General features: G+C 39.8%; 1 protein-coding gene and 1 long non-coding RNA gene across 7 annotated transcripts in view; one reads left to right on the top strand and one right to left on the bottom strand.

Annotated features, from left to right (window-relative positions):
• LOC310675032 overlaps window positions 1-11153 on the bottom strand; it is a 65312-nt gene extending 54159 nt beyond the window's left edge. For both annotated transcript variants that reach the window (XR_014509859.1, XR_014509860.1), the window contains exon 1: window positions 11039-11153. This is a non-coding gene — a long non-coding RNA (uncharacterized lncRNA). The remainder of the gene's footprint in view (window positions 1-11038) is intronic.
• The window catches only part of NKAIN2 (sodium/potassium transporting ATPase interacting 2), a gene marked incomplete at its 3' end in the record, with an annotated part of 430177 nt that extends 415378 nt beyond the window's left edge, over window positions 1-14799 (top strand). For 3 of the 5 annotated variants that reach the window (XM_083435134.1, XM_083435132.1, XM_083435130.1), the window contains 2 exons: window positions 7700-7781; window positions 11081-14799. In XM_083435134.1, coding sequence (XP_083291260.1) covers window positions 7700-7781; window positions 11081-11090 — 92 coding nt within the window. Of the gene's footprint in view, window positions 1-7699; window positions 7786-11080 lie in introns of those variants that run through there. The other 2 variants (XM_083435133.1, XM_083435131.1) reach the window with 1 other exon arrangement.
• Window positions 14800-15373: the final 574 nt, after the last annotated feature.

Here is a 15373-nt window from a genome sequence, read left to right as displayed (position 1 = left end):
TGATCTGCGAAGTTAGGGGGATGCTTGGTGTCTTCCAGAGCACTTGTAGTTTATATGGGCAACACTGAAGTTCAACAGAGCTTACCAGTGCCCTGCAGGAATTGACAAAGGACAAAGCCCAGGGTTCTCTGTGGCACACAACAGCTTCATGGGAGATTGTCAAGGGCTCCTCTACAGCCAAGTCAATAGGGAAATTGCTTTAGATTCTGTCTCACTTTTGGTCCCCAGAATTCTCCTTCTCCTGCTGGAGTTTTCCTCCATTTATAGCAGTTGTAGCTCTCTCTTTCCTCCAACCCCCTTCTTTACTTGTCCAGTAATAAGCTAGCCTACAGCAATTTCCTGCTAACAATTTGTTCCATTAGGGACACAATGATCCTACCATGCTTGCATTTCCTCTAGATGACACTGATTGGGAAGAACCTGCAGATTTTTCTGGGCTATTTGAAGCATCTTGGCAGTTTGAAAGTCCTTCAGGGGCAGTTTTAGATTGCCCCATGTGTAAAATGGTGCATTATAGTGGAAATTGTCCTAGAAATATCCTAGCTCAACTGAAACTTGATTCAGGAAGGGAAAATAATATATATATTTGCATGTATCATATTTCCTCATGGAGGTCTTTATTACAGGCCGTTAACAATACTTTGCATTTATAAAAAGTTCCATGTTCATAGACCAGTAGATTCTGCATGCATTTATGTGTTGGGTAAAATTTGTGTAGACTTTTGCAGCACTAAACATACCTGTAGCAAGGAAAAATAGAGACCCAAAAGGCATTGTTTGCTGTGGGTTTTTGGGTATGCTGATGGTAATCCCCAAAATAGGTACTATGTTGATGGGCTCTAAGGCAAAAAGCAACCAACAGACTTTCCAAACCAAAATGTGCAGTTGCTTATTAATTGCTGTAAATATTTTTTCCCACATGTAACATTTCTTTGGTCAGGAAATTACTGTAACTTTTGAGTTACAGGCCAATGTATGCTACTGGAAAGATTTGTTTCCCTCATCTTTTGAAACCCAGTAAAGCCCAGTTTATTTTAAATATTTGTGGGAGTTTTTTCCCCTCTCTTGCTGTCAAGTGAAACTTCAACAACAACATCAACATATTTATTAAGTCAAAAGTAAGAATAAGTGTGCAAGAAAGGAAAGTTTACATGATGTGCAGCCCATTCCTGTGCATGTTTATTTGGAAATAGGTCCCCGGGTTCAATGGGATTTACTCCAAGTAAGTGTGCGGGGGGGGCAACTATTCCAAAGGTTTGTGTAAATAAAGGTTAAGTTTGGTTTTAGATTGTAAAATGGTTGCTTTTTGCTTTAGACATTCTTCTACATAGGAGAGTCAAAAGTTCACAGGAGAAAGGAAAAACTGTTCTGAAATCAGGTTCAGTGAAGATGGTTAAATTACTACAGTATTTCATCTATTGTCAAAAGGTTACTATATACTGATAGATTCTTGTTTTTTGGTTGTTTTCATTAACTCCTTTTCAGTTAAAATTTGTACACTAATTTTGCAGACATTTCATGACTCTGATTTGGCAAAAGTTCAATCTAAACATTTAAGACTTCCCCTTTTCTTTTTTAAAATTCTAATTATAAGTATCGTTGTGTAGTTTTAATAGAAACAAAAAATGAAAGTTCACAAGAGACTAATGTGCACAGGAGAGTCAGAGTTTCAGCCTATGAACCTGGCAATTAAGGAGAAATAGAAACATAATCAAGCTTTGACTCTCCTCCTATTGGCTAAAAGGTTGAGAGCAAAAATACTGTAAAGCTAGTAAGTTAAAGAATGGAAGAGTTGCAGGAGAGAGAAAGGACCAAAACATTAAGACGAAGGATCAGAGAACCCAATTGGGACATTATAGCAGAAAGGAGTCAGGAAAAGACCACAAAGGGACCCAAAAGCTGAACCCATAAGAAACAGTTTAGAACAGTTTTGTATGCATTTCTCTGTTTATTTATCTATATATTCTAAAAGCATGTTTTCTGAAACTGCCTCTAAGTGTTGCCTCACTAAGACACTAAGTAAAAGCATAGCTTATTTTAGGGAGGGGTCCCTGAAGCCTTCACACCTGTGTGACTGTGCCATATTACTCCACTGGATATTGATAGACAGAGTCTGCTTAGTGGATGTAAAGAGGAGGGAGAATGCATCAAATTTGTGGCAGTGGTGAGGACAATGGATTGGTTTGGCTATTTTTGCTTTCTTCCCTTCCCCCTCATAGTCCCTCTCATGGTGCCACTATGTCTGAAGTGTGACTTCTGGGCCACTATATGACTAGGGAAGGAAGACTCAAGAATTGAATCTACATCTGTGAAACAAGTCTTCCATTGTCCCTCTTCTCTGATCTGACCTTTTTAATAGCTGTGTGTGTTCACATTTGATATCTGGAAAGGGAGAAATGGGCAGGACAATCCTCACTGTATTCTGCAGGGCTGTAAGTGTTGAATATATCACCAGTTTGGAAACAGTCCAAGCTCAGGGAAATCTCAGAGAAGGGGAGGGCCTTTATGATACGGATGTTATTTTATTTACATTTTATTGATCCAGAGTTTCTGAAGGAAAATTAAATGAAACTGCCCTCAGTCACAGTCTGTTAAACATATCAAAGTTTTACTAGAAAATCATTTATATGACTATTCCCATGATAATCTTGATCATACAACCTTGCCCTCATCACTGCAACATTTTAATCATTTTAGAATACACGCCTATGCATATCTAGTCAGAAGTAAGTCCCATTGCATTCAAGTAGGTTTCCTCCCAGGTTACTGGATATGGGATTGCCACCACAACCAAATTATTTTGCAGAAATGGATATTTAAGGCCAAGTCATACGTTACTTTCCCCCATGCAGAGGTTCATAAATATGGTTCCCGCCTGGTGGCCTCTGCACAATAGGGACTTATTTGAACTTGGACTTACAGCAGCGATAAGCCAAGCACAGAAATGCTACATGTCTGTGTTGGTGGGACTCCCACACTAAACTCAACACATATTCCAGTATACACAATGCTGTCATGAGGAAGCAGTGATTAGCAGCCTCCACACTGAATGGGTGATGCATGATTCAAGTCATCTGATTTCTTTCAGTTCTGTTAACATTTGCTACTATGCTGACTACTTGGTTGAAAATGAGATGGATGGTTGTGTTGCTTTACACCATATTGCTTTCCTTCTGTCTGCCCATCTGCTTTTTTCCAGCTGACTCACTGCTGCCCTTCGTGAGGCCTGTAAAAACCCCACATCTATAACCTGTGCTAATGAAAGCCCTTCTTTTCCGGGGAGTTGCTATTCCTTGTGAAAAAAAGCTTTTGCAAACACTCCTGCAGATAGCAAAACCCAGTTTAGGGTATGTTTTAGTGAAGTTGCATAGGTCTGATCCATGTCTTTAGTGGAGGATTTGCTGAGCAGTTGCTGCCACTGCACACTATTTCTAAAAATTTGCGAAGGTTAGAAGGTGGTTTTGTTTCCTCCAAGAAAGCTACTACCAGGGGGGAGGGAACAGCTTAGCAAACCTCGGTGTGTGTGTGTGTGTTCCCATTTGCATTAATGCAAACCAATTGTTGGGGGTTTGCTCAGTATGTGCAGTGGTTTTGAAAGTGAGCAGTGGCAATTGCATTAGGTGACTTCAAGACATTTGTACTGGAGTTGCCAACCTTTGGGGACATGTGGGAGCAATTGGGAGTGTGCCATGCATTGGCATGCATAAAGTTTTTTGTAGGGGAACAGTTAGGGCCAAAGGTATCAGCTTATGAAGGCGATTGGGAAGGGTGATGTTGTGTGTGTGAGCATCGTGCCTCCCTTTCTAAGCCAGGCAGAAGCTTCCTGGGCTTTGGGAAGAAGGTGCCACCTTTAATAATTTAATACTCTAATTTACCAGGAACAGTTAGGGGACTAGCCTAGTCCCCCTAGTCCACTGACCACATGCCACTGGTTCCATGTACACCATCTCCTCTGGTTACGTCTCTCTCTTCCATTCCTGGGTCACTCTTCCCGAGGCAGACATAAAGAGGGAAACACACACCCTACATCATTTGCTTTTTCAAAAGGGTTTGAGTAAAAAGACCGATCAAGTGGAATTAAAATAGATTCTCTTGCTTTTGCATGATTTTACATTGAGTCAACCTCCCCACCCTAACACCATCAAATAAATGCTTAAATTAGTAGACTGCACAGTAAAAATCACAGTGCTTTCCAGGGTTGCTATGGCACAAATGCATCTATCCAAAGCACAGATCCTCCTGAATTATCCAGGGCTCTTAAACAGGATGACAACAAAACCGCCACTAAATGACAGGACACATGAATGGACACAGATTTAAAGATGGTTCTGAGAGGATCAGTCTTAAAAATTATGGTGATCTGCATGGATTTTTTTGCTTTGGATCCATTTTTTTTTTTTACCATGGCAGTGTTGGAAAGCACCAGATGTATTATTTTTATGGTTCAGCCAACAAGAGATAAGTGGTTTGCATGGTGGAGACCCCAAGAGGAGGGAATCTGTTTTGATGAATCTGATGTATATGTGTGTGTGTATGTGTGTGTGTGAGAGAGAGAGAGAGAGAGAGAGAGAGAGAGAGACCATGACTGATCACTTTTCTCTGCCATTCTCTCTTCTCTGACTCCTGCAACATCTCGCTTTATCTCCCTGCCACTGCCTGCCTCCCCACAGTCTCCCAGATCAGTTACCTTTTCCTCCTACAACCTTGGTCATTCCAATCAGAGCTGAAAGAGGAAGTGGGAAGTAGCTTTTCACTTCCAGTCTCCCTCCCTTAGCACTACGTACTTTGGGAGGCAGGAAATAAGGGCACAGTGAGTGGAGGCAGCACTAACTTTCACAGGTGATGTATTGTGCTTACAGGCACCACATTGGTGATCCCAGCTTTAAAAGCACCAGTTGAAGGATTATGATCTAGAGCCCTATTTTAGCATTGAATTTAGGGCCAACAAAATAATATGGTAGATTTTTGCAACAATGTTTTTAATGCAACAGTCCCAACCATGAGATAATGGTTGATCATCTGAGACTTACATCAAAGATCAGCTAACAAGGCCTTTTCATCAGACCCAGGCAGTATTTGTCACAAGATAAGTCGCAAGTGCTACATGATGGTTGTGCAAATCTACCCTTGTCTCCATCACGATACAAAAGAAATCCTGATTCCCAGCATAACAATCTGCAAAGTACAGATAAAGACCACAAAGATTCATTTTGACTTTCTTTAGTGGTAAAGTACATTAACTAAGGCCCATTTGGCAAATATCCAAAATAAGACCTGTGACACAGTCATTTCTAGCATGTGTGGGTACATCTCAAATACCAGCCTCCTCAACAATAAACTCAATTTCACTCATGTTTTCACCATTGTCACCATCTGTCTCAGGACTGGGTGGCAAATACGCAGCCTTGTAAAGAAATGAATCTGTTTTTCCAGGCTTTTGAGGAAGCAGGATTATGATTTCTCTAAAGACACTGTGGATGCATTAATATTTATTACAACAAATAAATTACCATTGCAATCTAATAATACTTTATCCCTTTCTACTGGACTTGAAGGAACAGATGTGAATTATTTATCCCCCAACTAGAAGGTTGCAGTGGACACTTGCCAGCCCATTCTGCTTTATCTGCTGTCTGCGAAAGATACTAATGTGATGTCAGAACAGGCACTTTGACCACTGCTGCCATCTCCAGAGGAGGAATAAATACAGATATACACAGAGGCAACTTATTTAGGCATTAGCATGCCTGAATAATCTACATGTTTTTTTGATAAACTAATTGTGCAATCTTGTAAATAGAGGAGTAAATCACACTGGAAACTACCAGTGTGACTTCCAGATAATCATGCATATGACGGGTCTGTAAGAAATTTTAAAATCATGCCTCCATGAAAGAAGTGACTGTAAGCTTTTGATGTTTCACATCAATGGGATTATGCCTCTGCACTTTCAGATTTGCTCCTGAAGAAACATAGTTAAGAACCCTAACTGGTGGTGATGTTCTTAAAAGATCAAAAGCAACTTTTCAGTGTGTTTGATGAATCAGTTTAGGATTAGAACATCTGTGGTCATTCAGTCAATAAGGTTTATTTATTCAATCCCATGCCAATACTATCAGACATTAGAAGCTGCATGACACTTTTAGTGACCTTTTAGGTTCTGCCAAAATAAAATGCCCAGTAGAAAGGACAACAATTGGCATGGGTTTGGAGACTATAATAAAGCCACGAGCAACTTTTAGATCAATCTGGTCACCACCACAGATTCAGCAAAGCTAAGTAGGAGTGTGTCATGAATAAGGGGGGACAAGATTGCATTGTACTGCTGGTTTGCATACATTGCGAACCGTCCTTCTGGAACCTCTCTTCTGTGCTCAAGTCTTTACAGACTTACAACACCCTAAAACAGATGCCCACCCCCAGGCTTCTTTTGTGATGGTACTCACCTATACAGAGTATCACCACTTTTCTTGCTGCCCATAGCATCTATTTTATGCTGGCACCCATGGAATGTTTGTCAATATACAAGAACCATCATGCCATTTTTTATGCCCCCCCGCCCCCGCAAAGCACTGCACACCCCTTTCCCCATATGAACCTGCCTGGACCCAGAGATTGACTTTTGATGCCCTTCTCTGCATGCTGCCTTCAAGGGGGGTCTGGAGGGTGGCGGTGAGAGAACGTATATTTTCAGTGGTAACTCCCTAATTATGAAATGCTTTCCCAAGAGAGGCCCACCAGGTCCCAACTTGGTCATTGTTTCAGTGCCAGACATGTTTTTATTTGCTTATTTTCCTGGGCCCTTGATGGGATGCTTTTATTCTCACTACGTTTTTCATATGTTTATGCTTTTATATTATTGCTATGTTGCTGTATTTTATTCATCTTGTAAATCTTTTGGGGATCTTGTTGTGGCGTAATTGACAAATTCAGTAACCTAAGCATTCTGCTGAACAATCTCCCAGAATTCTAGTACTCAGGCCATCCAAAGCAACTGACTAGAAACAAAAAAAGAATCACTTTATGCTATGAAATTCATTGCCATAGAACATTAAAACTAACAAGTAGTTAGTAGTGATGGTTTCCTTGAGTACCTGACAGAATAAATCAGGAAGATGGCATATAAATTCACTGGTTCCAAAGCAGTCTACTGGAACAAAGAAACAATGCAATTGCTTCCCTGGAAAATATAAGGTCTGACCATGTCCATCTAGGCTGTCTTTAGCACTTACTGGAATTCACAGGTTCCTTGTAAAACCTGGGGTAATTTTTCAAAGAGCATAGATCCATTTCCTTTCATCTGTTGCTCACAGAACCAGTGTGGCAAACTGATGTGACACAATAATCACAACCAGTTAAAACATGGAGGCTGCAAATTATTGGTTTACAGCCTCCAACAAATGTGTAATTTATACATTCCAGTCAGGTGGGCTGCTCATAAACAAGAAGAGCAATGGTATATAGATAAATTGTTATAATCTGTGACTGGCACGCTGATGAAAACTTGCTCTCTATATAGTCATTACCCTGTAGATTCTGTACTTTGTTTGCATTCTCCAGAATCAATCACTTCCATTTTAATAAACTATTAAGGGCGGGGGAGGTTAGCCAATGTAATATGCATGAAAGCTTGTTTTAAAAGGAAAATGCCTATCACTTCTGAGAATGTCAGCAATGAATGCAATTTCCTCCTTTTCAGTTGACTTCATAGGTGGATTTGACTCTTACGGCTATCAAGGCCCACAGAAGACATCTCATTTACAGCTACAGCCCATGTATATGTGAGTACCTAACTTTCAAGTTACTCTATCAACTGCTAGATGTGTATTAATGATTGAAAAGTAGCACTTTTTAGGGAATGTCTTTTAAAAGTACATCTGCTTGATATGCATTACTTACATTACAATGCTGTTGTATGAGTAGGGAATCTCAGGTTTGCATTTTTACCACATGGAATGCACTGAATGCCATTTCCAGCGACAGCCAAGCATATTCACTGCTTGCATGGAGAGTCCATGAAATTTTACCATCTACATCATCTTTCAAACAACTATTCCTGTGGATCTTTCTCTCCCAGCAGCTTCTTTGTTGATGAAAGTACATTAGCCCTAATTTACCTCTGGGTGAACGCCACAAATAGTGATCCTATTATTATGCTCAGCTGTCAGACTATTTGTGAAACATGGCAGCTTTCTCAAAATACAGTTTCTCATCTGTGTGTGCCCAAAGAAATGCTTTTTCACTTTTGTCACAGTGTTCTACACTTACAAAATGTTATTTCTTCCTGTCACTGTTTGTGGCTCCCAGGTACTCAGAACAATTCAAATCCCATTTCTTCCTTCATATAGTATACCTTGCCATCAACATATGGAGCCTTCTAGCTGAGATATTATCCCATTCTCTTTATGTCCTCTGCTTTGAGAGTAGCTGATTGCATTTACAGAGTTTACAAACACTGGCTGGGAAGAAAGCTGAAGCTGTAGGGCAAAGAAGTCAATATAAATTTTGAAGCTTGTAGTTGAGAACATGGAAACACAGGAGGAACATCTGAAACTCAGTGCAGGTTTGTTGCCATTTTGCTCCAGTACTGCTCACTGACATGTAGGAGATATTGGCTATATGCAGAAGACAACAGAGCTGTTGATATTTCTAGTAAAGCGACAAAGGACACAATGGCTGCATTTGGATGTCATGATAAATTTGTCCAAATTAGGCATGAGAATTATCCATATTGGGAAAGCGAATAGGAGAGACTTGCGTTTGCTTGCTCTCCTTTCCCCTAACCCACATCAGTAAGACTGCAAGGAGTTCAGAAGCTGTTGGAGAGAACTGTTGTGCTTCTGTCCTGCTTGCAGGCTTCCCATAGGGATCTGGCTGGCAAATGTGAGAACGGGATGCTGGACTAGAGACCAGCAGAACCTTTCTTCCACTCATAAGCTTTTGCTGCTTCTTTTTTATTATTAGGTGCAGCTTGTCACATCATCCGAGCCCAATAAACTGTGGTTAACTGTAACTATGTCTTTGGAAACAAGCCAACATCAAACCATGAAGCTGACTTTTTTTCAACAAGCCACAGCTAAGATTAACCACAGTTTGGGCTGTGTCGTGCTAAAGCTTCCAATCTCCTTCTCATGGCCATGTCAGTGAGCATGTAAGCCCAAGGTTCACAATAGTCAGCCACTGTCAGAATCCAATAAAACCCTTAAGACCAAATTTATACAGATATTTGTATTTAAATATATAAAATACTAATTAAATGTTTTGTGTTGAAATATTTAGTATGCAGTTCTACACATATTTTATCCTAAAGCACATTTTATGCATTTTTTTACTTTTTTTTTTTACTTTTTTTTGAGCCAAAGGCCATATAGCAAAACTGAAAAAAGTACTAAATTGAAAGTATAATGATAGGCTTGTTCATGTGCTACCCCGAGAGGTGCGAATTAGGTCACTTTGCTTTAAAATGCAGAGCAAACAAAGTTCTCTTTGTAGGGGATATAGCAGGAAAGCAGTAAGCATTTTAAAGATGATTTCTGAAGGGCTTGGGAGTTGTTTTCTAACCTTCTTGGGGATTTTCAGGATTCTGAACCAGCTGTCACAATCAGCCAAATTTCAAGCAAAATTATGTATGTGCTGATGCCTGATCAACTAGCATTCTTGCTTATGCCCATTACATTGCTCCGTGGCATTCTACCATGATAGAGCCTGCTTTCATCTAATTGCACTGAAATATTCTTGACTTGTCAACGAGAGCAACAATATGGAACCACTAGTGCAAAAGATAACTGAACCCCCCCCCCCTGTAGAAACTTTGCAACGTTGGATTATAAAAAATGCATGCTTCCAAATATTTGAATTGTAGAATAAGCAAGTACATGACGTCAATATTTTTGGTAGCCTAGGAAATAATTTGAAGGAGAGAGACGCTCAAATAGACAATAGAAAGCCAGATTCCTTCAGTGCTTCACTATAGAAACATTGGTTTAAAGAGAGAGAAGGCCGATGACAGTATGTAATATCAAATGCATAATGTGTTGGAAAAATTGCTCAAGAGCTCGCCATTACAGAAGAATTTTCCTGTCATTCTCTGAGGACTTTCAGCCATGAAATGATCTGCCTTCTATACAGAGCCAGTGTCATGAAGGCATGCAGTTTGCTTTATGAAGCAGGATTCCTGCGACTAGTGAGATTCTCAGATCTTATGGCCTGATTAAAACTCATTAGGATTTACTCATTAGGGTCATTTTCCCCCTTCATGTCATTGCTATAATCCGGACATTTACATTAAATCCAATGTTTCTCTTGATGTATTTGTTTCCCAAACAAAAGAACTCCTCTACATCTGAGGCCTGCTGCAGGGCATGGCATCCTTCCTTAATTATGTCATTTGCATTTTCCTCTTCTTCCAGAGGAGAAATGCCAGGGTGCCATGCAGTTGTTTCATTTATAGTACACCAAATCATTTGCGCAACCCCAATGCTGTCATATTTACCTTCGCAAAATGTATGAGGTGGGCTGCATAGCTCCATTTAAATGGATAGCCATTCTGATCCAGGCAATGAACAGGGCTAATCTGGCGGAGAGAAGGTAGACCTGAAGCAACACTTACACTGATCACCTGTGAGGGAGAAAAATGCTATAGTGATTGGCAGGAGGGGGGCTGCTACAGCTGCTACACGTGTGAGGCTGTCAACCTCCCTGTGATCTTTGGATGAAGGCCAGTATATTATATTTTATTATTATTATCACGGCTAGTCGCCTATTAAGATAGGAGGGGGGGAGGTGGAGCCCAGACTCATACTTGGCATTCTCTCTCTGCTCTCTAACCTGTGATTGTTGGTGCCATTGTCTGAAGATGGTTAGGTGTTTCTTAGAGTATACACATGATTTCCATGAAGATCACCTTAAAAGTGTTTGATGAGTTGTGAACTATACATGCCAGTGGGCAATGACATCTAAATCTCTCCTGTATGCATATTATTTTGAAAATTCAACAAAAAATAATCCCCTCAAAAAAGTGTTTGATGGGTATACAAACCTTTGTGCTGATTATATATATATTTCCATCTCTTTCTTTTAGGTCAAAGTAGACAAAACAAAGTCTGTGGTTGGGGTCGAAGGACTAGTCAAAGAACTTATTCCAGCGCGGCCTCCTGTGGGTGCAAAAGAAGTCTTAACTTTTCTGTTTCAAAATATAATACTAGAAGAATGCTGGGACACGGAGACCTCACTTTCTCACAAGTACAGACTGCAATGCACAAGATCCTTTCTCTCCCATCTTGGATTTTCCAAATTCTTATACAGAAAGTTCAGAAGGAGAAGCGGTGGCACCATCTTCTGGTCACTGCCTGCCTTCTCTTCCCTTTGCTCCTGCCTCTGAATTATGAAACATATCTCATCCATTTTGGTTCTGTCTGGAGCCGTGTCCTCTTAGTCAATAAACACTAACGATACCATGATGACCTTGAAACAGAAGTCAATAGACAGCAAGTTGTTTGCCCTAAAGGCTGTATAATACATACTTGCCTTAACCTATCCTAAGTTACACATCAGAGAAATTCGGTGTGGACTTTCTGAAGTAACTTCCTTTAGGCTCAACCATGCTGTTCATTAATTGTTAAAGATTTCTAAGGCTGTGTCAGGTAATAGACTCTGCTCCCCAGTAGTTCCAGAGTTGGCTGTGTAAGAAAACCACCCGCTGGCAGACAGAAGAGGTGCTTTAAGTCTCCAGAAGGGCTGGGATGCAAATACACTTTAAAATACTTCTAACAGAACTGGGCTCTTTGGGGAGCTGGAAAATGCTGAGGGGAAAAGGAACATTTACTAAAGTAATAACTGTAAAGAAACAACAAAAACAGTGCTCCTTAACCCCACTGTTTTTATTTACTGCACTCTAGGTGCTTTTATAAATGACTCTAAATATGTCTTTTACTAATGACAGAGACGTCTGCATTATTTCTATCAGCAGAGGCCAACTGAATATGTATTAACTATGTTTACTCTTTTATAACTTAATTCCAGTTGAAAATCCTATGTAGGTGAGCTTTTTTAAAAAAAGAAAAACCTGCAGCATATAAGATATTTCTTTCTGGGTTTTGTTTTGTTTTTTTAGTTGGGGTGGGAGTAGTTGCGTTGGTAACATTTTTGAAGACCTTTTTGTGATATTTGGGGGATCTGTTGTGTGTTAGAATGTGTATCTTAACTTTCTGTATTATTGTGGCTGAAAAAAAAAGCTGTGCTGTTATGTAGTTGGCAACAAGATGCCTTTGGAAACTTTGCTAGTAGATCAATGTCTTTATGAAATACTCTTGGAGTCCTAGAAACGTCTGTTTGTTCTGAATTTGAGCTGTATATTCAGCCACTTCATTGGCTTTTCAATGGGAAGAGATATTTTGCTCAGGATTTTTTGGAACCGGAATTGCCCTCATTTCTTTATTTAAAACTTACATGGGTATTCCAGCTGTAGGCACTTGATGGGGGAGAGGTTCTTCTACAAATTAGCAAATTGCCCATCAAGTCGTCTTCAGGCAATGTTTTTCTACACTTGCCAAATGTTTGCATTCTGTGTGGCCTATAAAAACCATCATTCCCCATGACAACTTTCAAAATCTGCTCCTATAGAAACACCAGTCCAACTCACTCCACCTCACATTTTTGTATCTTTCAATGGATGTAACATGTCACAGACAAAAATAAATCTCAATGCATACAGGACAGACATGCACTATAAACATAATCAGATTCCAGCAACTAAAGTGGAATGGGTGTAACCAAACTGTATTATGAGGAAATCTGCATAGTATAGTGGAAAATACATGTCAATTTCAAAACTGTATTCCTGCAAGATCAAGCATCCTACTTACTCTTAAGCAGTTGCATAATTGTATCTACACTGCACTGGTGCAGATTTTCAAGGTGCTCTATAATTCTTGTTGGCTTGTTCGCCATTTTAGGCTCGGACCAGAAGTCACTGTAAACCTAACATTCACTCACTATCAGTGGAATTAGTCTGGGATATGATGCATGGAGTGTTGCATCCTTAACCTTACTTTTCACATAGGTGTGTTAAGGAGCGTGGACCATGTTACATAGTGAAGCAGCAGCACTGACCAAGCAGCAACTCACTGACATTCTATCTCCACTTATGGGGATAGGCACAGCATATCAGCAAACTTATATATGTATTCTGGCTCTGGAGTAGATTTGATCTCCTGAATGCATATCCATAGCTCAGACTCCTGGTCTATTAACTACACAATTTTTGGATAATCCATTGCTTTATATAGGTTTGATCTTGCTAAACACCATAAAGGCCTAATTACTTTAAAAATAATTGTGTTTATTTTTACTGTTTGTATAATCATATATATATATGGGAGTGTACCAACACCAAGCTCCCTCAAATTCCCTATCAGGAAATGTTTGTGAAGTTTGTGGTTCAGTTCAGTGATAGCAAATATGAGCAAGCTAGCCAGCCAGTGCTATTTAATCGGCCTATAGGATGAAGGCACTTCTCTACCTTTGCTTCCCATGCCTGCCTACTAGGAAACAGCCATCTTGCTGCAAATAAATGGTATACTTTCCTAGAATGTATCCTGCTACCCCGCTGCCAAATATTACTGTATGTTTTTAAAAACAACTGCATCCACTGTAGAAAAAAGCTGAATGAGAAGAGGGAAGTATGTTCCCTTATTTCCTGTGGGCTGTATCACCTCTAGTGCAAAAGCCTCCATGAAAGATATAAAGTTTCTCAAGCTCATGTGCGGGTTTATAAGGATCCAGACTTGTTCTTATAGCAGCACTAACACCGAGTGCCAGCTGCTTTTCAGAGTGCAGCGCAATAGTATGACTAGTGAGTGTCCAGAAAGGAGAAGTGCTTGTAGGAGAGGGCATGTCGGGTAAGGGAACCACTTTCTCTGCTTTAGTGTGGGCGCTGTCCCAACGAGAGATGGGCTTTCACTATAAAAGGGACTCCCAACTGAGTTCTCCTCCTATAGGAATATATTTGGCTAGAACTTCTTTTCCTGAATTTGTCTAGGTGTATTGCAGGCTTCTTCCCTCTAGCAATGCCCCTGGGGAAATGGAGTTGAAAAAATGACAGTGAGGCGTTTTATTTTGGTTTGGTTTTTTTGCAAGAGATCAGAGAAAAGAGAAAGCTACTCACATTTAAAATGGATTGGCATGCAGAGGCGCCTGGGGTTGCTACTGCCTGGAGGTAAGATGAGAAAGTCGCTGAAGACCATGGACTTCGAGAAGTGAGATGGTTCGGCTATGACTGTAAGAGGAGAAAGAAGGTTAGAGTGCCTCTTCTCCTAGTGCAAGAGTAAGCAAAAACAAAGAATTTTGAGGCGTTGCAATGGAAATTCTACACTTCTGATGCTGCCATACAAACACAAACCCACACACACTAATAGGCCTTCATACTTGCTTACATTGCAGCTAAATCACTACCACCAAAACAATTTCAAGACTGTTGACTACTACAGTGGATAAATTAATGGACACATCTGCTATGGAAAGAGTTTTAGAGCACAGTAGTGTGAGAATATCTGAAATGCTGTTGTTTGAATTGTACAGCTGTATCCTCCTCAAAAATCCAGTGAAGAATGTTATTTTTCTAGACTGGGCTTTTTGTTGTTGTTATAAATCCAAATATTTAGAAGGCAAGTGTTAACAATCCAAATGTCCTTTTTTTCTTATAGTCATTTGTTAATTCTGAATGTATTTTTAACAGAAGGTGGATTTTTTTTTGACTAACTAGTGTAATTTGCATTTTAAAAAAATAAATGGAAAAATATAGGTTTCCAAGTGTTTCATGGACTCCTGCTGCTTTTCACAAGTTTCATAGATTGCAGTAGATTCTGAGAAGAGCAAAAATACAAAAAGGAACAATCCTATTATATTTACATGAAGGCAATTTTGAGCTGTGCTCCACACAGATGTGTCAGCACTGAACAGAAATTGCCAGGTCATGACATCATTTTAACTCAGTCATAGGTAACTGGTATTTTCATTATCTACTGACACTAAAAGGCTACTTTTACAAGGCTGACTGTAATAGACTCTCTGTCATTTAGAATATGCCTTTTTTATTTTGTTCTCTCATCAGTGAAAGTAAGCATGTGATAGGTTTACAGCAGCCAACAATGTTAACTACTGCATTAAGTAATCCCTGTTAAGAGGGAGTAATATTCTATTTTAGTACTGAATCCTCATTCAGGTTTTAAAATACTCATCCCTTGCACAGTCCAAGGGGGGAAGAGTAGAAAGTAGTTAAGAGATAGGCAAAAACCTAACCTAAGAAGTTTGCTGAGGGGACCACAAACTACCCTTGGACTAATATACCAATTTATGCCAGTAAGTCTGAGGTCCA

Source organism: Podarcis tiliguerta, assembly GCF_965153285.1.
Source record: "Podarcis tiliguerta genome assembly, chromosome: 3".
Taxonomy (NCBI): Eukaryota; Metazoa; Chordata; class Lepidosauria; order Squamata; family Lacertidae; genus Podarcis; species Podarcis tiliguerta.
This window is presented reverse-complemented; position numbering and strand designations above follow the sequence as displayed.